Below are 25,883 nucleotides of genomic sequence, written 5' to 3'. Positions count from 1 at the left end.
TAACATAAACTAAACTCAACTAAACAAAGCCAACAAAACAGCAGCTGGGTCAGCCAAGCAAGAGCCCCAGGAGGAGAGAGCTGAGATCCCTGTTCAGGTGGTGAGTCTTTATGACTGGGACTCTACGATGCTCAGGTGTAGCTCATCAGCAGCAATCAACAACCTGGAAGACAAAGAACCAACAAACCGGACATAGACCCCTACTGGAAAGGAGGGGTCGTACATTGTGCATCCCATCCGCGTGGCAACCTCCGATGCTGAGTTCCTCAAATGGCCACTTGACGCTGGCTCCAAGAGCAAGTCAGTCTCCATAGACCCCCATGTTACAAATGCCAGCTTTACAGTAGAAATAAACATGTTTACAGCCTTGAACTATATAGCTTATTTCTGTTCATGACAACCGTACGGGGGAGGGGGGGACTTTTATATATCCCACCCGTTACATTTACATCAAGGCTTAAAGTTATGCATAATTGAGGTTGTGGTTGCTTTGAATGACAGGGAATGAGGTTCTGGGTAGGGACATATCATCACCGTCCCGTTAAATTAAACCCATGCAATACATTAGCACGGTACACAAAAACAACAACAACTAAGGTACATAAAAAACAATTCCAGAGAAAACCAGAGAGTTATGAACTGCACAGTGTCAGAGTGATGTTTCCAATCTTGTTCAAACAGTCACTTCATCTTTGTTTGCCAATTTTTCCGTAGATAGATCAACTCACACTTGTATGTTCACCTTCACCCTGATATTGCTCTCGTAAAGAGAAACATGAGCCTTTGTCAATACTGCAAACACAAACACACACATATATATATATATATATATATATATATATATATATATATATATATATATATATATATATATATATATATGCAACATGTGTTCCTTGTACAGTCAGTGCTGACAGCTCATGGTGATGTGGGAAAGTTCAAGTCACCTCTTAGTTTGGTATGGATCCTTAGTTATAGTTCAGCATTCAGCTCTTATCTCATCTGACACACTCCGCTGATCAGTAGGCTTTCAAATGAAAGATGAGCTAATAGACACAAATATTATTAATGCTGCAATGCATTCTCCCATGGTTTCCCACTTTAGCCTACTGATGGGGAAAACTGTCTATTCTGGTCAATCTTCAGTGAACAATGGAACAAACTTGATATGAGTTTATTATTCACAAATCTGAATTCAGGAGGAGATCTTGGTACAGCATGTATGCATGGACACAGTCACCACATATTTCACTTTATATCACATTTGCTTAACTTAATACAGGTTGCTCCACACCATGCAGAATCCTATATAATCACCATCAGGTAGAAGGCAAAACAGTGTGTGTAACCCCTTGATCAAGACTATTTATCATGGGAGTAAGAACCATCATCAAGGGGTTCTTTGTCTTAACCGCCAAGTGTGAAGGACTCTGAGGCTTCTCAGGATACCAAACTATGACATTGCACAAATCATACATTCCTTTATGAAAAAACAAGTATTCCACACAAATGCCGATCCCAAAGTGAGTAAGTGTCCCCTCTTTTGTTTCTAATGCTATTGACCATTCCACAGTAAATGTAAATATTCCAAATGTTTCCCAGTTAATTTCCTGTTGCATTGCAAGACAGCCCCACATTCCCCTATCACCCTGTGGGACTCTGTGGAGTCCCTATGCTTCCTGGGCTCCCCCATAACCCAGGACTTCAAGTGGGAGCTTAACATCAGCCCCATCACAAAGAAGGCTCAGCCGAGGATATACTTCCTGAGGCAGCTGAAGAAATTCAACCTGCCAAAGACAATGATGGTGCACTTTTACACTGCCATCATTGAGTCCATCCTCTCCTCCTCCATCATAGTCTGGTATGTTGCAGCCACCGCCAAGGACAAGGGCAGATTTGCAGCGTATCATTTGTTCTCAGTGATTGGCTGCAATCTGCCGTTGTTTGCCTGCAGGACCCTGAGGCGGGCTGTGTTCATTTTCATGCACCAATCACCGGGTTTAACTTCCTTGTATGTGCAAAAATACTTGGCAATAAACCGTTTCTGATTCTGATGCTGATTTTAATGTATAAAAGAGGGAAGTGTTATTACGTCATTGTGACATAATTCCAATTTTGCATTAGTGCCAGATCAGTTTATTAATGGCTCCGATTATAACTGGTTGGACTCGATGATATGGCCTGTATGTGTTAGGTCAATACAGGACTTGACCGTATGCTACAATGCCTGTAGTTTGCCTGAGTGGTTTACTTCATAGGTCTTACCAATATTATTCGCTAGCAAACACGTAAGTCATGGCAGAGATAAAGCTAGAGAGGCTGTACATTTTGTCGCCAAACTTGAGGCTTCAAAACACCAGTTTACCAACCAACACGGCCACGTCCACTACTTATATACAGTCTTTGGATGTTACAGGGCAAACATTTCCAAAGGAATGTTTAGATAATGACTGAGATATGTGTAATAAAATAATTATTTAACTATATCAAATTTAGTCTTTAAGCTTTGTGGGCTTTATTTACAGTAGAAATAATGGTCCATAATGATGTATTTGCATTGTTGTAAGTCAGAAACCTTCAACTTTTCTTGGGCACGGAACCCTAAAACCCAATATCTACTAGTACCTTTTATTCACCGTAAAAATTCAGAATGTAGGCTAATAATGACTGCTAATACCAGCCGATTCACCTGCCAACATGTAAATAAGGGGAGTACCGGCAGTTATTTCTATCCACTTCAAGAACTGGGCACAACGTTATAAAATGTTGTGATTGGCTGCACCTCTTGACAAGAACAGAGAGATGGCTAACATTAGCCTTCCTGAATATGATTAAATATCATGAAGAGTTTGATGTTTGGTTAGTCACTGATAACAAAGGAGCTATATTACAGTCAAATACATGTAGAAAACTTCCTGGTTGGCACCAAGAGTTCACTGACATTATAACCTTTGATATAATCCTTGTTGCAGTGTATATGATTGCCATGAGCCGACAGGAAGTCAACGTAAACCCAAGCTGTTGCATAGCAATGCCATTCCATTGAAACGTTATATTGGCTAAAAACAATGTTTTTCCGATTATTTAGAAAGTCATACTTAATATAAAGTTGGCTTAGCATTAGCAAAGAGTGCAAAAATAAGGGGAGCCTCCAATTTCATCGACTCTTATTTTGTCAAATATTTGCATTTGCAATTGTTGTTGTTGCACCTGGAGTGTTGGATGTTTGCATGAATAAACATCACACTTAACACAGTGACTGATCTGCATAGGGGTAATAGTAAAGGCATGTGGAAACAGCTATTTTTATGTTAAATGTGTGCCAATGAGAACAACAAAACAAGCACGTGTGTTTTCCTGATAAGGGATACCATAAGGGATTCCCCCTGGTGGAAGATTTTGTAGTGTGATCCATGTTAAAAGTGAACGGTAGAGTATTGTAAACAGACAAAGGTCATGTTTACAATCAGTGTTGCTCAACAAAAATAATTGTGCAATTTCCTAAGGTCTAACAAATGTGTTGAATGCATTCTGTTCTTTTAAAACATTTAGATTACCTTGCCAAACTTATCTAAACGTCTCTAATGTATATGTATCGAAAAGACTCCAGAATGCTAAACTCTGATCACAATTCATTTGTATTTGTTCTCAAATAGAATTTCTAAATCAACATTCCAAGTGACAATCCTATAAATCTTAAACTCTAAAGCACACTTATGCAAACCTCTGCTAAATATTTTGTGATGCACTACATACACCGACAGCTTTTACCCAGCTTGGATTGGTCAGACTCTACTTTTCAAAGCACTGCACGTCATGTTGTACCGAGGACATTTTCCTCTACCTGTGCAATGAAGACCTTGATGTCATGGATGACATTCAATTAGTAGGAGGGAAACCAGGTCAGATCCCCCTGTGAAGACACCACCTGGCTCCCACACACACACACACACACACACACACACACACACACACACACACACACACACACACACACAGTAGTTATTCAATGAGATATTTATTTATTTCAGGTTTATTTAATTTGCTTGCAACCGTTATTGCGTAAATACAAACTCTGATGCCCCTATTCTATAAAATTCTGGAGCAAACCGCCTGAGACACGCAGCTGTGTGATTGGTCTGTGCTCTGTGAGCTCGGAACATGATTGGTTAACCGGGCCGGTCCCTCACTGAACGTGGCTACACAACAGCCGGGCACGTAATGATACCAGCTCCACTGAAAGCCGCATCAAGTCAGACAGAATAAGCGGAGGGAAAGGGGAAGTAACCGTGCCTTCAAGATTAAAGTAGAGCTCGTGTTGCATGGAGTAGCTCTGTATGATAAAGTAATGGAGGAAGTACATTTTGGCAAAGACATTTAGACTTACTGTGACTTACCTTCTCCATGTTAAGTGTGAGCTCAATCCTCGTGTATTACCGTAGTCAGTATGGTGTATTACTCAAGTATTTCAAAATGTTGTTCAATAGAGATTTTACTTTGAAAGTCCCGGCCGGAACGTCAAAACCAGTATAGCAACGTGAGTGACATGTCAGTAAGTTGTGCTGAGATACTCATCATGTACAGAGAGAAGTAGTTCATGACCCAACCCGCTGCCAGCTGACCGCAGCTCGCTCAACTCTCCAGGTAAGACAAGCTACCTGCTAGCCGAGCAGCTATCCCACTGCCTGGATATGTGCGAATATACAGGCATTTAATTTGGTCTTGGGTATTGGCCAACAATCGTCGCGGGAAAAAAAAACCTTAATGACATATGTTAAAAGTTTTGTCTCGAGGCAGCCCACATTTCGGCATTCACCCAATACACCAAGCACTACGTGTTAGAGCTACTTCGTTCGGTTCACCTGTTATTCTCATTCGACCGAAGTACAACACCTGCACTTCATTGTCAAAGTTGTACGCTCATTCGCTTAACTTCCCACATGTGTCCCCAAGGATTTCTCCCAACAGAACACGTGACGCACCTGACCTAACCTAACCTGAGCTAACCTAACCTAACCTAACCTAACCTAACCTGAGCTAACCTAACCTAACCTAACCTAACCTGAGCTAACCTAACCTGAGCTAAGCAGTGTCTCCTCAATGGAGAGGCTGAAGGTGCGTGACCACGGTGTCACCTGTCCGCGTTCAAGTGGCAAATGAGGCCACTTTAAAGTCGCCCGACATCATACAGAGGCGACAACTCGGTGGAATCTAGTGTAGATATTTAACCTCAGCCTTTATTCATATTTGTATGCATTTTGCCATATGTAGTATTAACAGTTTTGATTGGACATTTCCTCAGGATGTGACAGAGCGGTGTTGTGTGATGACTGAGTTGACCTGAATTTAAGCATCAAACACTTTATTTCCTGCTTCCTGCTGAATTTTTATGCACCAATTTATGGTAAAAATGTCTTTTATTTATGTTAAGAACAACAGAAAATTCTGTATTAAATACATCTCTGCTCATGTTATCTCTGCTGCTTCAGCACACATGTAGTCATGGTAGTCCTCCCTCCTCTTTGTGTCTTTTGTTTGGGGAAGTAACCCCTTTCAATGTGCATGTGGCACCTTTTCTTGTCAATGTTATATAACTAGGTTATAAACTCCATGACTAAAATTGTATACAGTTATTTGTTGCTCCTTATTTGAGGTGGAAAAGCAAAACTATCTGAAAACACTTCTGGTCAGGAATAAATCTCACCATTGTTTGTCTCATTGTCTACACAAATGTTGCTGGAGTCTGGAGACTGTCCCAAACAAAGCAAAGAAGTCTATAAGCGAAGGGGATGAGGAGACAGTGACACTGAGCTACCGGTCAGAGGAAACTACTCAAAGCAACCTATTCTATTACAATTTAATATAACATTTTTTTCTTGTAATATTATGATTTTATTCCTGAAATCTCAGCTTTTTTTTTTTTTCTTCTAACAGGGGCCAAACATTCCATTGTAGTTGACAGATTAGATTTTTGTGTATCTCATCCTTAGGCCGGTTTGCAGCTTCTGCTGTGTGTCCGCCAGTCCTCATCCAGAAAACTCCTCCAGTCCTCATCCAGAAAACTCCTCAAGTCCTCCTCAAGTCCTCATCCAGAAAACTCCTCAAGTCCTCCTCAAGTCCTCATCCAGAAAACTCCTCAAGTCCTCCTCAAGTCCTCATCCAGAAAACTCCTGCAGCAGCAGCATCAACATCACTGCTTCTTCTTCCGTTTTATGGCAGATTGCAACCATTGCTATTGAGTTTGCATGCTGCCCCTTACTTTACCAGAGGTAATGTTGCCTCTATGGGACGCGTTACAACTAGGACCGAACAATTCATCCTAATGTTATCACAATATGAGGACTGGAGGAGGACTCAAGGAGGACTTGAGGAGTTTTCTGGATGAGGACTGGAGGACTCACAGCAGAAGCTTCAAATGGGCCGGAGGATGAGATACACACAAATCTAATCTGTCAACTACAATGTAATGTTTGGCCCCTGTTAGAAGAAAGGCAGAATATTTGTTTAAGGCAAGATGTGTGTATAAATACCATTTTGGAATAGTGGAAGAGTGTTGTCCTGGCCTTCACATCATGTTCTACTGATTAATGGAAAGATCTTTGTCTGGTACAGAACCCAGCAAAAATAATACCCCATTGTGGGACTAATAAAGGCTTAGAATCTACTTTAATGAATATGTTATGTTATTATGAGCATAACAATAATGATGTAGAAATGATAATTCTCTCTAATATCACAAATCAGTCAAAATAGACATTTAAATGTAAATGATAATGTTCCCTCAGTTTAAATCCTAATTACACCTTCATGACTGTGTCCCATCTTTACCCCAGCCAGCCACTGCTTACACGTCAGAGCGAGGTGGTTGTTTCAATTCAAACTGCCACCAAAGGTACAGACGCCTAATGATGTACACAAAAAAGCATGCTGCAAGTGATATATGAGAGAACACACGGTTTCTTAAGAATTCAAGGATCATTTATTGTCATTATGCACCACAGGGATGCACAACGAAGTGCAGTTGTAGTCCGTTTGAAACGCAACAAACACATGACAAACAAAACAAAAACAGTAGTGCATTCTTGTAGTGCATTTTTTTTAAATTGAATCATAAGGAATGTAAACGATAGCAGCAAAAACAATTCTCTGGTCAGAGAATATTGCTGAAATCAAACATAAAAAATTCAACATGAGGAAAACATTGTCCATCTACTTTGACTGTGTTTGTTCACCAAGCATCTAAAAAGATATAACAGATACTCATAATAATGATATTAATAATAATCTATAACAAGATAAACCCATATGATCTGTGGTTCCATCCCACATGTAATGGGAATGCTAGACAGCTACTCATGTTATTAAGATTAATCAATTAAGTTGTTAATTTCTATGCTTTTAAACTGAATTTTAGAAGCTGGAATTCCTTCAAATCTCAAACATTCAAACTTTTAACCTTTTAGCAAAATCTTCTGTTTTTAATCCAAAATAGGACCCCAACGTTTAATGTCCATCCAATGAGTTTTTGATAATGAGGGGGGTTCAAATCTGAAAAGCCTCTGAACAATGACCATCCAGCCAACAGGCCACTTCTCAGGACTATGTGGACATGTACACACTGAGCTTTAAGTCCACCTGTTAGGGCGGGACAATTTACACCTTTACTGGGGTTTGCTGACTACAAATTACAAAGGATTCCTAATTCATTTAAATTGTAACTGGCTGTTCTCTTATAAGTCAGAGAGCTGTTAGGATGTGGAAAGATAGTACAAAGTTAAAGGAGCCGCTGGTTCCTGAAGTGTTTCTCCGTTCTGTATTCCCATTTCATTTTTGTTCTTTAAATGAACACAGACAGTCTAGATAACGTAATGTTCATAGCAGGTTAAACTAGGCACACTTTATTTCTGACAAATCAGGATTTGGACTTTGGCTTTTTTGGGTGATGGCTCTAAAAACTGAAATACCCATGAGCCTCTGCCCCAGTTGCTATGGAGAAGAAGTCAGTCAGAAACACAACTCTGAGCAGCAACAAACGCTTCCTTGTTGACGGTGTGATGATTCCTGAATTTAACCGAAAGTGACCCAGAGTCAAAAAGTGAATTGATTTCAGCTGCAAATTGTAAAATCCATTTGCTCCAATCAGTGAGCCTCTGTTTCCAGCCGTTTGTTAGTGAAAGGCACCTTGGGAGTTGTAGTTAAGAGATCCGTTGACCCACTTCATGTGCTGGCGAATAATTCAGTTGGAGAAAAAGGCTATTTTGCTCATTGAAGTCCCTTTATTAAAGACATCATAATGGGATGTCATGTGCTACTGTCAAATCTCACTGTCAGCAAACTGTTTGCCTGTCCTCTTAGGTTATCAATATGGCCTCATGGATTATTCAGATGACTGTGATGGTGCTGTCTGTCTTCACCAGCAGCAGCCAGGGGAGGAGGGACAAGGAACTCTACTGCTCTGGTAAGTCCCCAGTGTTCTATCTGAATGATGATTCTGCTCCTAATGTGGCCAGTCTGCTTCAGAGATATTTAACAGATATTCAACCTGTCAGGGTTGTAATGTTTGTTTCTCACCCTGTTTATAGGATCTCTTTTTATATATCAATATAATATTATTACCACCCTTAAAGCTGTTGGTTTTAAGTTTGTTGATACATATGAATTTTATCTGGGCATTTGACAAAAATCAAAATTTTCAAGCATCACATTGGAACTATAAGTAAAATGCTTCATTTTACTTAGATCTTTGTCTGGTTCTGTACCAGACAAAGATCTTTCCATTAATTGCTTGTCACACTACTTTGGTCTTACTTGACCCACTTTATCATGCTGCTTTAAGATATACTTTAAACTCAGGCTACAGGACTCATCACTGCAAATTGCACAATCTGGTCGGTCGGTCCTAACTTGCTATGCGCAGAATGCAGCATTGGTATATTTTAATGACTAGTAAGTACCCTCCCTCGCCCCCTCGTGGTGCCGGGTCCGTGTTTATATGCTATGCAAAGAAGACAAAATGTTGTTGCCTTGGCTCAAACTACACTTGTATAATCCCAAACTGCGATCTTGGGATGGGGTGTGCTGCCTTTTTTTAAAGTGTATTCGAAGGTCAAACTGTAAGCAGCTGTACCTAGATGTCTGCAATATGCTCAGTATACACACTAGCACAACGTTAAAACAGGAAGTAGCTGTGGAGGATCTAAAACATACAGTTTACTGTGTAACATCAGACAATATTTTCACAGTTTTATTTTATCAGTGTATACATTGGTCAACAAGCAGAAATAAATAGTGGTGTAACGTGCCCATAATCAATGTCTCCATTCAGAAGTAGTAGAAGCACCGATAAGTAAACCAATGTCGTGGTCAGAGTCCTTTTAATAACCATATTTGAGAGATACTTGAAATGCTATGCTTATGTGTCTATCTTAAGTGATGAATTTATATTATTATATTATTATGGTTCATTTTTTTAACTCAAATATTGATTTTGGTCTTGGCCTTAAAAGTCCCAAATCAGTAAACATGATGAAGCTTTAGAGTAGTAGTAGTAGTAGTAATGGTAAATGGATAAAAAAAATAGACTTGTACTTATATAGTGCTTTTCTAGTCTAGTGTGTCCAATAAGAATGACAAAAAAAACAAAAAACGATAAAAAGACAGATGTTTGTATTCAATGCTTAGTGTGCTTTCATTACTTTCAGCTAGCATTTTGGTTATTATATTGTATAAAATATTTTCAGAAACTCAATGTCATCTGAAGTATGAGTGTATTGGACAGACACCTTTTGCAGCTCATCAGTCAGAGTTAGTCTGTTTAGTTTATTAGTGACATGTAGCAGGAATGACCTTTTTTAAATACCTTAACATTTACTGTATCCACTGACGTTCACTAGAATCCTCACAATGAGTTGCAGCTTGTCTTGTTGCCATCACTGACTGTCAGGTTTACCTGTGTTTCCCAGCATGCAAGGCAATCGTGGATGAACTAAACTACTCCATCAGTCAGGTGGACCCAAAGAAAACCATCAACGTCGGCGGATTTAGACTCAACCCTGATGGAAGCATGAAAGACAAAAAGGTACAGCACACTGATGTGTGAAGTTAGATGTAGTGACTGAAGTATAAGCGGGTTCACACTTGGCTAGCGTTTTACTCACAGCAGTTCAGTGGCACACATACAGGCGCTAATACACAGATAAAAGCGTCTCAAATGACTGTAATGTAATGTAATGTACAGATCCCTCAGGACAAATCATATTCAGAGTAGAAATATTAACAAAGAGAAAATGCACAACTACAAAAACTTGCAGAAAAAGAAAGTAAAATCATGGTGTACGGGTCAGCTGTTTAGTATTTCATCACATAGTTATTCATATGTTATTAGGTACCCAATACATTCAATTTTTGTCTAAGATCACATGGCTTGTTGGAATATCCGTGAGCTAAGCTACCTAGAGTTTAAAACATTATTTAAAAGGGGCACTCCACAAGTTTCACATGTCAATTCACTCACAGAGGAGTACTATTGTAAAATAGTATGATGTCTTCTGTGGCTCTGGAGGATCTTTTGTCTAGTCTGACCAACTATGATGTCCTAGGGATGTCTTCTGGGTTATCTCATTTTAACATGTAAGAGACTTTAGGTGTGGAGTTTAACATGCAGGGAAGGTCTAATTAGAGATGCCATTTATTTGCATGATGGGGAAATGTCGATTTCAGTGTTGACCATTGTAGTGGTAAATGCCTTCTAACTGTCCAGATAGGGCTGATGGACTTAGTAAAGTACGCTGAAGGATACCCGGCACATACAAAATACATATATGGAAATAAGATTAAATGGATTATACTCACAAGCAATATTAAATGATTCCTGACACATTTAAGTTGAAGACATCACTGACTACAGACAGTCACAAAATCTAGCATTTTTACTTCATCATCATTACTACTGCTGCAATTTTCACAATAATGCAAAAATGTGTGTCAAAATACCATTTTATAAATTTTAGTCTGCAGTGATGTCTTGGCCTACACATCATATTCAACATACTCAGCAAACCTCTTTGATTGGGAGAAATTCCCACAAAAATGTTTTTTCAATGAAACTGAGAATAATGATGAAAATATATCATTCCCTCTAATTATGCAAATCATATAGCAATTGCAATATCAGTTCAAAACATCACATTGAGTTACTTTTTCATAATCGTTCAGCCCTTTTATGCACACACTGGGCTTGAAAGACTTGTACTGTAGTCAGTGATGTGGAGCCATCACTGCAGTCCTTTTCTCCTCTGAGTAGATTGATCTCTGGTGTAGCCGTGGCTGTGTGTGTGCTGCTCTGTGAGCACAGTGAGACTATGGATCCAGGTTATTGTTCCTGGTCTAATGAGGTCACATCCCACTGGAACCTGCACATCATCTATTGCCCAGGGACCAGGCTATCATGAGAGGGCCAGCTCTGCCATTGATTTCCTGGGCTTTAATCACTGGTAGCTGCCCTGAATGTTGCGTGCAAGTTGGACAACAGGGCTGGGTGAGGTTCCACTAGGCTTACTATTAGACACCCCTCTGGTATGAGAACCTTGTTCATAAATCGTTGTTGTTGTTCTGATTCACAAACAGCATGTACGCACAAATCTGTGCTTAAACTTTGCGTACGAGCATTTAATGCACAAATCTGGGATTCATCAATATTTTCGGACATGACTTTGTTCTTACTCTGTGAAAAAATTTAGAACCGCTTCAGACCATGCGTACACACAAATGATGAAGGCCTGTCCGGCTGTCTTTATGTAAACAACCACCTTTTGAATAGATGCATATCATATGAGAACCCATTCATTTAAAAGGGCTTTAATAGATACAATATTAATATATATAAACATCAATTTACACTTATTCACAGTTAATTGAACATCCAGACTCTGCACGCTCCACTTTGGATTGTAGCAGAAGAACGCATGTTCGGCTTTCACCCAAGAAATGGTTTTTCACTTGCTAATCTGATTAGAATGATACAATGCATTTATGGAACATCTGAGTTGCATTTAAAACCTCAGTGGAGATAAAATTGTGGCTGAAACAACTAGCGGCTAAGCTAATATATTTTTATATTCTATGTGTAATTTTGAGAGATGCACCGATGGTTCTGCTGTTAATCGAAACAAGTCAGTTTCCAGCAGTGTGTAAACGTGTGTAAATGTGACAAGCAAAAAAATCAGTCTAAAACATCTGTTCTTTTAATAGTTTTATGTCACGTCACAGCCACACAAACTACATGTCGTCTGTGTAGAAGTGCTGTGGTGTGAGAGAAGAAGACATCTCGCAACTTGTTACAACAGCTAGTCCGACATAAACCGTGGCGGAATAACTATCTTAATCAGACACTTATTCTCTAGAAATGCTTCCCCTTCATGCTGTTCGGAGACTTCCTGAGAACTCTGTCATTTTTCCCTGTCCAAGATTTTTTGGGGGCCGTTTTTCCTGATCTGAATCCAGGGTCAAGGACAGAGGAGGTCGTATGCTGCACAAATTGTAATGCCCCTTGACGCAAGTTTGTGATTTGTGATTTTGGGCAATATAAATCAATATAAATCAATTGACTCGACTTGACTAAGCTAACGTTAACGTTTACAAGCAGTAGGCAGGCACGCTGCAGCAGGAAGGGATCTCTAGTCAGGTGCTGTGGCAGGACTTAGCTAATTACTTCATTCTGCTCTCTGAGGGAGTAGGTTCCCAACAGAGATGTGTTAGAACTACCACAACAGGTTCATCGTACCTACGGATGGTTGAACATCAGTAGAAGTGCTGAGCTAAGCTGGATGGTGTTTATTTGTCAAGGGACATGGCCTGTTTTACTCTCTGCTATTGTTAAACATTAACGTTGCTGATTGTTGACTTCTTTAAGCATTAGGGGCCCTCCCAGCTAACATCTAGCACTGCTGCTGGGAGGGTCGGCTTGTGCCTGGTGCAATTTTCAAATCCTTCGGTCTGAAAATATGAATCAGCTGTAGTGTTAACTGCCTGTAATGCATTGATTTGATCTAAATGTCTCTTTCAAATAGACTGAAAGAGTTTACTCTGCTATGAAATAGACAAATAATTGTTAATTAATAACTATAATATATTATACAACATTTGCTACAGACTGCGCAGTCCATCTTGTAAATTAAATCTACTAGATTGTCTGCTGAGGTAAATTCAATTGCTTAACTTGCATATAAAGTACAACTCAAACACATGACTGAAAATATGGTTATAGAATATACATTCGGACTATCTACTTCATTACTTAAGCTGCTAAATGACGGAGCTTTATTGTCCCTTGATTGCAGAGTGCAGATGAAAGCATGTTGTTGAAGGTTATGATAATATATATCAGACTTCAGTCTGGATGCCCTTACTCTGATTTCATCACAGAAGAAGCTTGCATTGTATGAAATTTGTTCCCTAACACATCGTTTGCCCTGCTGGCTAGATTGCCTTTTGGCAGTACAATCTAATAAATATGTAAAACTAGAGATAGATATTCTGGGAGATAGTTTTGAATTGCATTGCAGACAGTTTCCATCTGTTAACTTTAGTTTCTCTGCTTTTGATTATGTGTACTTGGAATGCAAAAAACGCGTCAGTAACAGTAGAACCATAACACCAAAACATCAGTATATGACACACTATCCCACATATATCAGAAATACAGGTCCCCAACAAATGAAATTGGAGACAAAGTATACCATAGAAACCTTATTTGACTCTAGTTGGTCTGAGTGGTGCTGATAGTGGTGAGGTGCTGGCAAGTTTGCTAAATGTCAGCATGCTTAAAGACATTTTCTCAACCAAGCTGAATTGGAGTAAAGGAAAAGCCTGGTCCTCTGCGGTTCCACTGGGGCTGAAGTGCCAGTGTTCTCTTAAAAGAATGATAATACTTTTGGTACTAGAGGTGGACCATATAGGATTTTATTGTGGATCGCAATATAAAACACCATGGCGAATTGCCTTTATCGGCATAATCATGAATATCCTCAGATGAGTGACATAGAAAAGCTGTCTAGCTCGCTATCTACCATAATACAGGTCCAAAATAGAGCCTGTTTTAAAATAATACAGGAATATCATGTTAGAAAAAAACTGACTCACATAATGTTTCCTTATTTAAGATTGTTTGTTTTTTACTACAAGAATGTTCACTAAAGAAAGAGGTCCTCTCTGATGCAATGAGAAAATTTGTTCTTTAACAAAACATTTTGTAAGGTGATGCTGGTATGTTTGAAGACTACTTTGGAGTTTTAAGCGTATTTAGATGGATAACGGTATAATGTTCTGAATTGCAATTATTTTGGCCACGATAATGGTAACATGACATTTTTATATCGTCCCATGCCTTTTTGACACGCTCTGTTGTCTACTAAGTTGTCGATAAGCTTCTGATTGACAGTGAACATTGTGATGTCTACAAAGTCAAATATTAAACTTTAAATATTAACAGAAGAGAAGAAGTTATAAAAACTGACAGCCTGCCGCTTTACAGACCTAGTGCATATGGTTCATATAATTGCTTAAACATTTTCCCTTTGTTCTCACTTCTATTTGCACACCTGTCCACATCATGTAAAAAGTAAGTAAAAGTATTTATAGCCCAATATCACAAACTTGTCTCAATGGGCTTAACAATCTGTAGAGAATAGATCACCCTCTGTCCTTAGACTTAAAAAAAACAAACTGTGTGCTATAAAATTACACATTAGTGTTGATTATTTAATGAGTTGATGTGGTAATAAAATCTCACTGCGAGGTATTGTGAAATGACACTGTGATACTTGTGTTGTGACACAGTGTTAATTTAACTCAGACTAGTGTAGAACATTTAGAGACCTAATTAGTCAATGAGTTGACTCCTCCTGACTATGACTTGCAGAGGGTAAAGTTCATGTGGTAGCAAACACTCTTTAGCTGTGTCCCAATCCAGCGGCTGCATCCTTCGGAGGGTGTATTTGTAGACCGATTGCATCACAGCGGCCAAGAAATGCAGCCTCTTTTCCCAGATTTGGTACAACTGATGGATCCTTCACGGCCCAACATATCCCAAGATTCATTGCGTGCCGGTGAAGTTGACTTTTTTTTTTTTAATGACATGGCGACTAGTGGACCAGCAACGGGAGAATTCACATTTAAATGTAATTATTGTGTTTTAACTCAAGTGTTAAAACTAAAAACAAGGGACCTGATCAGATCACACTTATGTTAAAATGATCGGTTAATTTACGTGACGCTAATAACTAACCAGCTGACGATACCGAGAGCCACTGCGCTGTTGAAAGCAGCTCTTCCATTATAATATTTTAACTGGTTGCTAGGAGATGGGAGCGGCAAAAGGGTGGGCGCGCGAAAAGCTGGTGACGCAAACAGGAAATCCTCTGTAGACCAGACCGTCTCATTTCGGTCCAGCCTTTGCGGTATTCAAAGGACCCGGCCGACGTAGACCGCGAAGGCTGGGTCCTCCGAAGGCTGCAGCCGCTGGATTGGGACACCGCTACTATCTTACTTGGGTTGTGTAAATGAAACCAAAAAAAGCCAGGATAACACTCTTTGTATCTCTCTATGACTAAAGTATCCAACACACATGAACAGCAGCCCTGATGGTGTTTGGAACTTTTGTTACTCTCCATAATGGAGACTGCATTGATTTCATCCAAATCCAAGTGTCCTTCATGGTGCTATTAATGCTGCTATCTGTGTCATTCTTGGTTTCTCATTAAGCAGTTGTCTTTAGGTGGATTAATTTAGATATGAATGCTAATTACTCTTCTTGTGCCCCCTGTGGGTCCTGCTTAGATTTCATTTAATTTGCCCCCTAGCTGTGTGTGTGTGTGTGTGTGTGTGTGTGTGTGTGTGTGTGTGTGTGTGTGTGTGTGTGTGTGTGTGTGTGTGTGTGTGTGTGTGTGTGTGTGTGTGGGTGTGTGGGTGTGTGGGTGTGTGGGTGTCCTTTTAAAGAAAAAGCAGTGTGTTAGCAGTAAACTCAGACCGGCAGAGGTTATGCTTACATGCTAACGATATTGCTGCTTGTGTGATATATATTGAAATGGAACTTTGCAACCGATCCACATGTCTAAACACGGCTCATGGTGATGTACCTCGCGTTGGTCCCTCATGTTGTATGGCGCAAGCCAACACAAAGACATTACATCACATACTTGCAGCAGATATGTCATACTAAAAGCAGAACATGATGCATGCGAGACATAAAGTTGCATGCTTGAAAGTTGATAACAACATGATAACTTCTTTCTAGAGCTGTGATTTTACACTGACCCTCAACAATCATACAAAAAGAAGAATTTATTTTATTATTGTTACATGTTATATCAACGCACTCCAGTGATTTTTATATTGCACTGCCATACCGTTTGGGACTCTCTGAAGAAAGTTTTTGTTTTTTAGAAAAGTTGAAGCTAAGCTTTTGTCAGACTTGTCAGAGCTCCTCTTGAGCCACAGACCGATGACAGGTTGTCCAGGCTAAGTGCTTCTCCTCACGCTGACTAAACTGAACGTAGCAGTGGAGAATGTTTCTTTGAATAGCTTACTATAACTCAGCTCAGCTTTCCTAGTGAAACCAGTTTGGGTTTCTATCATGCTGTAGTCACCAGGCCAGGATAGTGTGGTTGCTCCAGAGAGGAGCTCCTCCTCCGCCCTTAGCTGACACTATCCTCCACCTGTTTTATTGTTTGGTCAATCAAATGTTACTGAGCCACAGAAGAAGCCAAACCTTGATCCCATGCCCTCCCGGCTCCCTCCTTTTCAGAAGCTTTTGACCTAGTGTGAATCGGAGAGGGAGGGATGTCACAGCTTAGATGCCATCAGTGAGGAGGATTTGCAGGTTTTAAGTCTCTGCTCTTTGGCCTCCTCACAGTAGGACTTCCTGGGGGCATGGGGCTGCTCTGTGCCACAAAAGTTAAACCTGCCTGCTGCAACAATGACACATTTAAGGCCTCCAAAGACATTGAACTTAGTTGGAGCGGTGAGCTGATCTCATGGCGTCCGGTGTGAAGTCATGCATTGAGAATGAGAGGATGCACAATGACACGCTGACACAGTGACACATAATATCATGGCCCAGATATGTGACTGAGTGAAGTGACGTGACAAGTTTACTGAATTTGGTTTTTAATCCAGAGAGGTTTTGGCTCTCAATTGGGTCCTTAAACAAATAGTTCAACAGAGAGAGAGAGACATTGTAATTGTTCAGCTACCAGCATGCCCCATTTCTTGTTTGTTGAATCCATAAACAGAAATGTACAAAAGACAGTTTGGGGTTTTAATTGGAGTTATGTCCTGGAGGCGTATTCAATAGGATTTCTTGGAAAGGATCATGTCACTGACAACAATTACATGCATAAATATTCAGTTATTTGCCCATATTCTGAAAAGGACAATATTCCTACTGAATGAATATTCCATAAATATTCCTGTTAGCTGCAGTCATGCAACATGACTCGGGTGTTCCCTCGTTGTCGGCGTTCTGCAAGTTTCTCAAAATAAAAGAGGCAGTGTGTCATAAACTGCAGTAAAAAAAACCCAAATCAGACGCATATTCTGAATGTGCTGTAGACATGTCCAAACATGTCCCTCATGTCTTATGGGGAAATAATACACTAAGAATGAGTCCTCATTCGGAATATCCAACAGGAATATGCTGATTACATGACCTGCATCAAATTCACAATACTGTCATAATCAGAATAAAAGTGATATTAGGGTCATTGTTACTGTGGGGACAGTGTGGTCCTCTGTACACCCTCCAAAGTTCTAAATCACCCTACCAACACTCTAAAGCTCAATAGTTAACACATAGCTTGTGTGTTTGATGTGTACACAAACAGAAATGAATGGTTTAGGGGGGGAGGACTACTTCTTGACGAGCAACAGTGTATCCATCCACCCAGTACACTGTAGACTGCCATGGTGTGATGAAGGTAGCCAGACACGGGTGAGTACAGGGTTTGGTACACACAGTCACTGTTGTTGGTCCAGAAAAAGTTCCAGAAGAAAACACAGTTAGAAATAGTTCCAGCACGTATCTCCTCCCAAAACTACAATTATTATTATTTTTCTAGCCAGGCTAGCAGTTTCCTCTTGCTTTAGATCCTCATGCTAAGCTAAGCTAACCAGGTCCTGACTCTGGATGGATGTTGATCTCGTCATTGGACTTATGGGGAAAAAAGCAGCCTCTTTCTCAAAAGGAGGCCCTATCACTTCTAAGCACAGTGCCTGGCGTCACCTGCTCTCCATCCTCTTCCTCATTCAGACATTAACAAGCTCTAGGCTATGACTTCATGCTATGCTAAGGATGCATATCATTTACAGTCAGAATTGCCAGCTAATTACAAACGGCTTCACTATTTCTCTCTTGCCACAATGAATTGATTTTATCATCATCAAACCATCATTGTGAACTTTCTTATTTACTAATCCACGCTTTAAATGGCATAATGGTCAAAATGACATTTCAGCTTCTCCTTCCACTTGCCGCTTTGATGACAATATCATTATTATTATTAATTTATGGGTCTTCATTGGCCCATAACATCAGGACAATGAAACTGAAAGGCCCCTGTCCACAGCGGTGCAATAATGGCTCCCTATCCAATGGGAATTGAATGGAGGATAGCATCCCTGAGAAGCCTATTCTCTGGCCCAACCGGTCTCTTCCCCCCACACCAACACCGCCCCCAGCCCCATTCTTCAAACAACACTGTGACTGACAGCTCCCTTTCACAAGACTCCGACTGGCAAGGAAGGGGTTTAATTCCAAACCATTTTGCAGCATGGCATGATAAAGACTCAGACCCAAGCACCGCCTGAGATGGACCGACGTGGTTTTATTGTCGGGCAGGGGGAGTTGTCTTTTTTTTATTTTATTTTATTTTTTTATGGGGATTGGATGAGATTGAGGATTTAGTTTGAGTTTAAATTTCAAATTTAGTGGAATCTAATTAATATATTTGATGAGAAAAAGGCACCTTTTGAGTTGTTATGATGTCCTATAGTTCGTATGTATTGATGATGGTATGATTTCAGACAATAAGAATATTTGCTTATTAAACAAAAGGAGTACACTTTGTACCTCACTACATTTACCTGACAGCCATAGAACCAGCTGTCCTATTGTAAAAATGATGCATTGTTATAGATGAAATAAATAAAGTAGTTGAGATTAGCTTCACTTTGGCCGACTGCAACATGTAGATGATACTCGCATAATAATGCATCAATAATAATTTATCATCATATATATCCCTGAAAAAGAAAGACATTTTCCATTTGATTTTTGTTCCCTTTTCACACTTAATATATCCATTTTACTGATTGACATGTGTTTATTTTTTATTATTTTGAATGCAGACCCAGGCAACTATATATATATATATATATATATATATATATATATATATATATATATATATATATATATATTTGTAATCCAAATCAAACTAGTTTAACAACGATATCTCTTCCATTTAATCTGCCTAATCTTTCAAATCTGGCAATTACTTTAGCAATTTTCCCAAAACCTTAAAATAAAGTCTGAGGCTGTAATCATACCAATCACAATAAGAGTACATCATTATTTGTATGTAGTTGAGCTCTGTTGCCTGATTTAACTAAAATCAGGAGTCAAAGGGATGCTGAACCAAACGGAATAGAATCAACTAATAAACTTTATTATTATTATTATATTCCTTTATTGATCCCCATGGGGGAAATTCGGGTGTAAGATGACAGAAATAGAACGAAACCATTGTTCAGTAGTTTTGGGTAGAACATTGTAAATTGTAGTTTGTCAAAATAAACTTAATAAATAGAAACAATAATATGAATGAAAAAGTAAGAAACAAATATTGGCCACTAAGCCATCTCCATGACTAATAAGCAAACCAAAAGATGTGGTTTAAAGCCTCAAGAAAAGCCAGTAAGCAGACCTTCTTGTGTCCTATGTTGGTCCATCCAAAATGGATCACCAACAGTAACTTTTTCGTTGAGCTGGTTCAAGCAGTGACGCAGTGACTCACTGCTAAACATTTTGTTCATTTTCAAGACCAAAAGATTAGTATATTGATCGAGAAAGTCGATAATGAAAACAATCAGCCCCACTTAAATCTGTCCCACAAATATGCTAGACCAGACATAATCACTAATTTCACCCACTCGGTGGATGAGATGTCACCACTGGTGTCAAAGTCATCACAAGCAGATTTTGATTGATAGGTGAACCTCATCTTCATTGGCCTGCGTGACCTACATCCCTCGGTGCTCGCCCTCCAACCTTTGGCCCTGTGCTGTAACACATTCTGTTGACCGGCCAACTTCCTTCCTCCTCAGCACAACAGTGTTGTCAAGCTCAAGGGATCTCCTGCTGAATGAATCCGAAGTTAAAGAGGTGGGGTGGACCGAAAAGACGGAGGGATTAGACTCATTTTTACTAGGAAGGAGCTATGCGTTGAGCGGAGGAAGAGGAAGGAAAACAGATGGCGGAGAGGCCCTTTGTCACTTTGTGACATCTCGAAGTGTGTGCGTGTGTGTGTGTGTGTGTGTGTGTGTTTGTGTGTGTGCATGTGTGTGTGTGCGCGTGTGTATAATGTAATCAGTAGGCTTGGCCCGGAAGGGAACACAGTCAATTCTGAAAAGAGACAAAGGGTTCAGGGAATAATAAATCTGACTGTTACAAAATCCAGTTCATCTGCAAGATGCCCTCCAACCCTCCCCTCTTCCTCTCTGTGCCTTACTCCCACAACCCTCCCCCACACCCACCCTGCCACCTTTTGACCAAAGAAGACAAGGAAGATTTCCTCCTTTGATCATTGGAGGATGGAGGGGGGATGAATGGGCCCAAAGAGGCAGCAGAAGCAGTGGAGGGGCTGAGAAAATGAGCTGTTTACCCTGCACTTGGCTTCTGTGGAGGCCTCCTGCTTCTCCCATCTCCATCACTGACCCCACCCCTCTCAGGGAACAAACCCCAACCTTTGGCTTTTCTCGGCCTGCTTGGAGGTGTAAAGAGCACCCCCCCCTTCCGCCCTTTTCATGGCCCCTCCTGGCCCCCTCATCCCCCGGGCGTCACCCCTGTCACCCAATCTCCTTCCGGGGATGGTGGGAGCAGGGCGCTGCACCTGTCTTGACCCGTCTAGACACCACCGCCTCAATGTTTTGTCCTCAACGGGGGGAGAGGAAGAGGACGGTGGAGTTTGTACGGAGAGGTGGGGAGTGTGCGCTTAGGTTAAAAGTCAGAGTTGGAGGGCGAGGTTTGTTAGTGAGGATGGAGAAAACCCAGCGGAAACAGGAGGTCAGCCTGCTGACCCACACAGAGCCCTGTGGTGTAACACGGCTGACACCAGGGCAGCCCAACCTCTGTGGACTGTCAGCATCACAGTGCTTCATAAAGACTTTTTATTTTCTCACCATTAGCTAACCGTTTGTGTTATTTGGTTGCCCTGACAGGGTCACATGTGCCATCTCAGATTTGGAAGTGTATTTTTTATGTTTCAGGTTAGGTTTTTTATTTTTTTACTATACCTCCAGCTTGGTCTTCGTGTGTTCACCCAACATTGAGAGGCATGTGATGAGTTAGTATAGGAAACAGTGTGGAAATGAGAGGAATGTCATAGGACAAAAGATCCAGACCGGAACACAGGACGACGGTCCACTCAGACCACCAAACAGCTCAAGTCTGGTCTTCATGTTCTCTCTCTTTCTCTCTTTCTCTTTCTCTTCTCTCTCTCTCTCTCTCTCTCTCTCTCTCTCTCTCTCTCTCGGTTTTGGGGCCAGGTACCTCTGGCTCGCTCAGAGTCTCACCTCAGCGAGCTCCTCGATGGGGTGTGCAACAGCATGAGCGACTACGCCCTCCATGTGGACCCCGACACCCAGCTCAAACAGTACAAGAGGTTTGCTCCCAGGAGCAGCGGGGGCACCGGGGACTTCCCCGACTTTAAAAATTTCCAGTTCGACGGACCAGAGACATCAACTGCACTGAAATTCGCAGTGAGTGCAAAAGTGCAGAATGGAAGTTTGTTTGTGATGAGCTGTAATGTGGACTAGTTTAAGGACATGTGTAGGTTGGAGGCTTTTGCAGAGCAGGACTGTGTTTCACCAGCTCAGTCCTTCACTGTCTGTCCTTCCTAAGTTCTTACTAACTACTAGCTACTTTCAGCTAGTCGTTTACTAAATTGGGTTCCTGCATAAAGATTGAAGGAATGTCTGAAAGACCCTGTTTGGATGGGTCGGATATGTGGAACTGTTCAATCAAAAGCAATCAAATGTGTACACAGGAAGCATTACATATATGTGTTTATATATGTATGTATGTGTATATATGTATGTATATGTATGTATGTATGTATGTATATGTATATATGTTTATGTATGTGTGTGTGTATATATATATATGTATGTGTGTAAATATGTATATATATACACACAGATACATCCATATATATGTATATATATATATATGTATGTGTGTGTGTATATGTATGTATCTGTGTGTATATATATATATATATATATGGATGTGTATATATATATATGTATATGGATGTATCTGTGTATGTATGTGTATATATGTATTTGTGTGTATATATGTGTGTGTATATACATGTGTGTATATATATGTATCTGTGTATATGTATGTGTATATATGTATATATGTATATATATGTATGTATATATATATGTATGTGTATATATATATATATACAATTAATAATCTAGACTTAAAGAAAATCAAAAGAGAAAATAAGGTTCACAGAAATATTGGAACAACACATATCTAAGAAATTAAAACTCATAAAAATGAACACATCTTTTTTTTAAACTTTAAAGTCTCTGGAGTCATAACTGCATAGTTTTAGTGCCCACTTGTTTCAGCATCGTCCACAGTTCAATGACTATTCTCACTTTAGAATGACCTGAATACATCTTGAGTTCTGTGCTGTTTCATTCTGAAAGTTCTGATCAAATGACGTTGACAACCGAGAGCAGTTGTATTTATCTTGTATGTGACATGCTCAATGTAACAATCCATTCTAATTCCATTCTTGTCTAATACATTCATTTGGCCAGGTCTCGCTTTGAAAACGTCCCTTTTTACAATGAAGAATGTCATAAATCAAACAACTGTTTAAAATCGTGTTTGATCAAGACAGAGCAGTGGACCAGATAAAGGTTCAAGAACAAAGTGAAGTAGCACATCACCTCAAATGCTTTAGTTAGTGTTTTAAAATCACTCTTTTTATCATCTTAATTAGGCTTAAAGGGACTATGTCCACATGGTGTTTGCTGTACTATACATCTGTATAATCTGGTTATTGCAGACAGACTTGAAGCTGATTTAAAAAGTCCTGAATGATCTTGAGCCAGATTTAAAACGGGAGCTCTTGGTTCTTTCTTCAGGAATCATGATGTATTCAGCTCTAAGCTGGTCTTGCTCTCTATTCATTTAATACATTAAAGCTAACAATCACATCACATTACGTTTACACATTAATGGTCACGTTGCTGCTTTCTTTAGCAGGTGCTTCTCAAAAAGAAAGGTCCAAATTCTTCCTAGAACTACCTGGTGAAATCAAGTTTAAGTAAACTAGTATCCGGTTGATGTGAATTTCAGTCAATCTGAGGTGTTGTGGCTTAGCCGCGTGACCATCGACTCCTCAAAATGGCTGAACAGTTTGGCAAACAGAGAGGAAACATGGCCACCGCCCTGCAAACGGCGTGACCACCATTGTGCGAAGAGACTCAGTGTGTGTTGTGAATGCATGGCCGAGCCTCAGCTCTGTTTCCTCAGGCCAAGGCTTTCTTTCTTGTGTTTTTCTCTCAGTGTGAAACCGTCGTGGAGGAGCTGGAGGACGATATTGTCTCTGTGTTCAGCCAGGACATAGAGCATGCACACCAGGAGTTATGCAACAGAGTCTCAGGTACCGAGCTGCTACAGTGCACACATTCTCTACCTGAATGATTTCACACCTCACAGGACATCTAAACCACTCCTCATATCAAGTGGAATGTGTTTCATTAGAATAAAGCTGTGGAAATTCATAGAGAATTTATCTGAATACATGAATCTGGTAATATTCAGAACATTGATAGATTAGCTCACAAGCTTTGTTGCTGCTTGTTTGTGCATTTCAATATTTCCATCTTTCTGAAAGCATTTCCCTTTATCGGAAATACAAAGATGATTTGTAAAATGTATTCGTCTGTGGTTGGGTTTGTCTTCCACAGCCTTATGTAACAGCAGAGATGAGAGCAAGGCAGTTTGTTAGGATGTGACTCAGGTGAAATCCACAAGACCGATTTATACTGAGACGAGATGGGTTAGTGGCGTTTCACACAAACGGAGCACAAAACTGTTCCCTTTTTAAAAAGAATCCCGGTGAACTGTACAATGCAACATAATACAACCTTTTCACTGATATATTTATTAATGTCATTAATCTCAACACGACTGCTTATATGTTTGTCTTTCTGTCTTTGATTTCAGACTACTGTAAAGACAGCAGTCACACAAACGAGGAGTTATAGCGTCCCAGTTTTTTCACTGGAGGAAGGCGGGACCAGTTTTGTAACAGAGATCTCAAAAAAAGAGCCTTTAACCACATCAGTTTTTCACAAATAATTGTCAAGCTTTTTAAATAAATGAAAGAATAAATCTTTGAGAGACCATTTTGTTGACGTTGTTATTTGTCTGCGGCTTGATATGGCTGCTCCTGCTCGCTGCTCACTGGAGTCAGAACAGGATTTCTGGTTTTTCTGTCCAACAACAATCTGGCACACGAGTGAAGACGGCGGTGTTTCTGCTTTCTGTTTGCACACTTTGAGTTACTGTGAATCCATCGCTTTGAGCTGCAGGAGAAATTGAAATTTCAGAAAACAATAATTAGCCAACCCAATACATTTCTCAAGCTAAAACATCTTCTGGCTCAGCTCCTCCAAAGGTTTATATCACAGTGGGACTTTTGTGTATTTTCTAATGTTCTGTAGACAAAATGATAAAATCAAGAAACTTAAAATATAAAATTGAGAAATGATCATTTCAGTTTGTTTAGTTCACATTCATTTGTGTTATAATTATATAATAATATTAATAATAACAATGTTATTATTATTATTATTATTATGAATTAAGTGATAAAGTCCTTTTTTGGTTTGAAAATGATTTTATCTTTGTTGCTCTCTAAATGATTAGGGTGAGGAGCGTACAGCTTTGGTCTGTACGACGAGCTGCAGCTGTATGTGAACAGTCAAGTGTGTTCTCATACAAACGAGCAGGTCTACAGAATGCAGCAAACGTTGAAGAATCCATTGTCTGATTGGGCTAGATGAAGCAGCAGCTGCTTGGTGATTGGCTAGCACACTGTGCATTGTTATGCTAAAGGCTGCATGTCCACAGAGAGAGCATGTTCAATGGCAGAGACCGGGACATACTCCAGCTCCTCTCAATATACTCAAACCTGACTTTCAATAGACTTCTCAAATTATCCGCCAAATCTCAGGAATGTAACACCTTAGAACAGTGTTTCTGCAACCTTGACATGGACTGAATTTTAAGAAAAATCAGCGAGTCTCACCTGTTCAAACAGCCTGGCCTGGAAGAACACGTCCCCCAGCCAGCAGTAGCTTATTGAAAGCATATCTTCACATGAAGAGGCTGCTGTATTGAGGATTTGGTTACTGTATGTGTTCTTATCGAGGTGTGACGAGCTATTCCGTCTATTTAGAAGAAACATCTTTCACACTTTGAAAGTACACATGATTTCACGGACGTCCCAGATGTCCCAGGTTTTACACCAGCACTTAAATGAAGCATGCATTTGTGGATCTGTCTGGAGCTGCAA

General features: G+C 40.0%; 1 protein-coding gene across 1 annotated transcript; it reads left to right on the top strand.

The window, feature by feature from the left end:
• Positions 1-4,537: 4,537 nt before the first annotated feature.
• Positions 4,538-24,709, top strand: cnpy1 (canopy FGF signaling regulator 1). The gene is made up of 6 exons (XM_054596051.1): positions 4,538-4,644; positions 8,356-8,458; positions 9,963-10,078; positions 21,820-22,032; positions 23,867-23,963; positions 24,530-24,709. Exons 2-6 carry the CDS (start codon positions 8,365-8,367, stop codon positions 24,568-24,570), a joined length of 561 nt encoding a protein of 186 aa, XP_054452026.1. The 5' UTR covers positions 4,538-4,644; positions 8,356-8,364; the 3' UTR covers positions 24,571-24,709.
• Positions 24,710-25,883: the final 1,174 nt, after the last annotated feature.

Source organism: Anoplopoma fimbria, chromosome 3 (assembly GCF_027596085.1).
Source record: "Anoplopoma fimbria isolate UVic2021 breed Golden Eagle Sablefish chromosome 3, Afim_UVic_2022, whole genome shotgun sequence".
NCBI classification, from domain to species: domain Eukaryota; kingdom Metazoa; phylum Chordata; class Actinopteri; order Perciformes; family Anoplopomatidae; genus Anoplopoma; species Anoplopoma fimbria.
The sequence above is the reverse complement of the archived record's forward strand: the minus strand, read 5'-3'. Positions and strand labels throughout refer to the sequence as shown.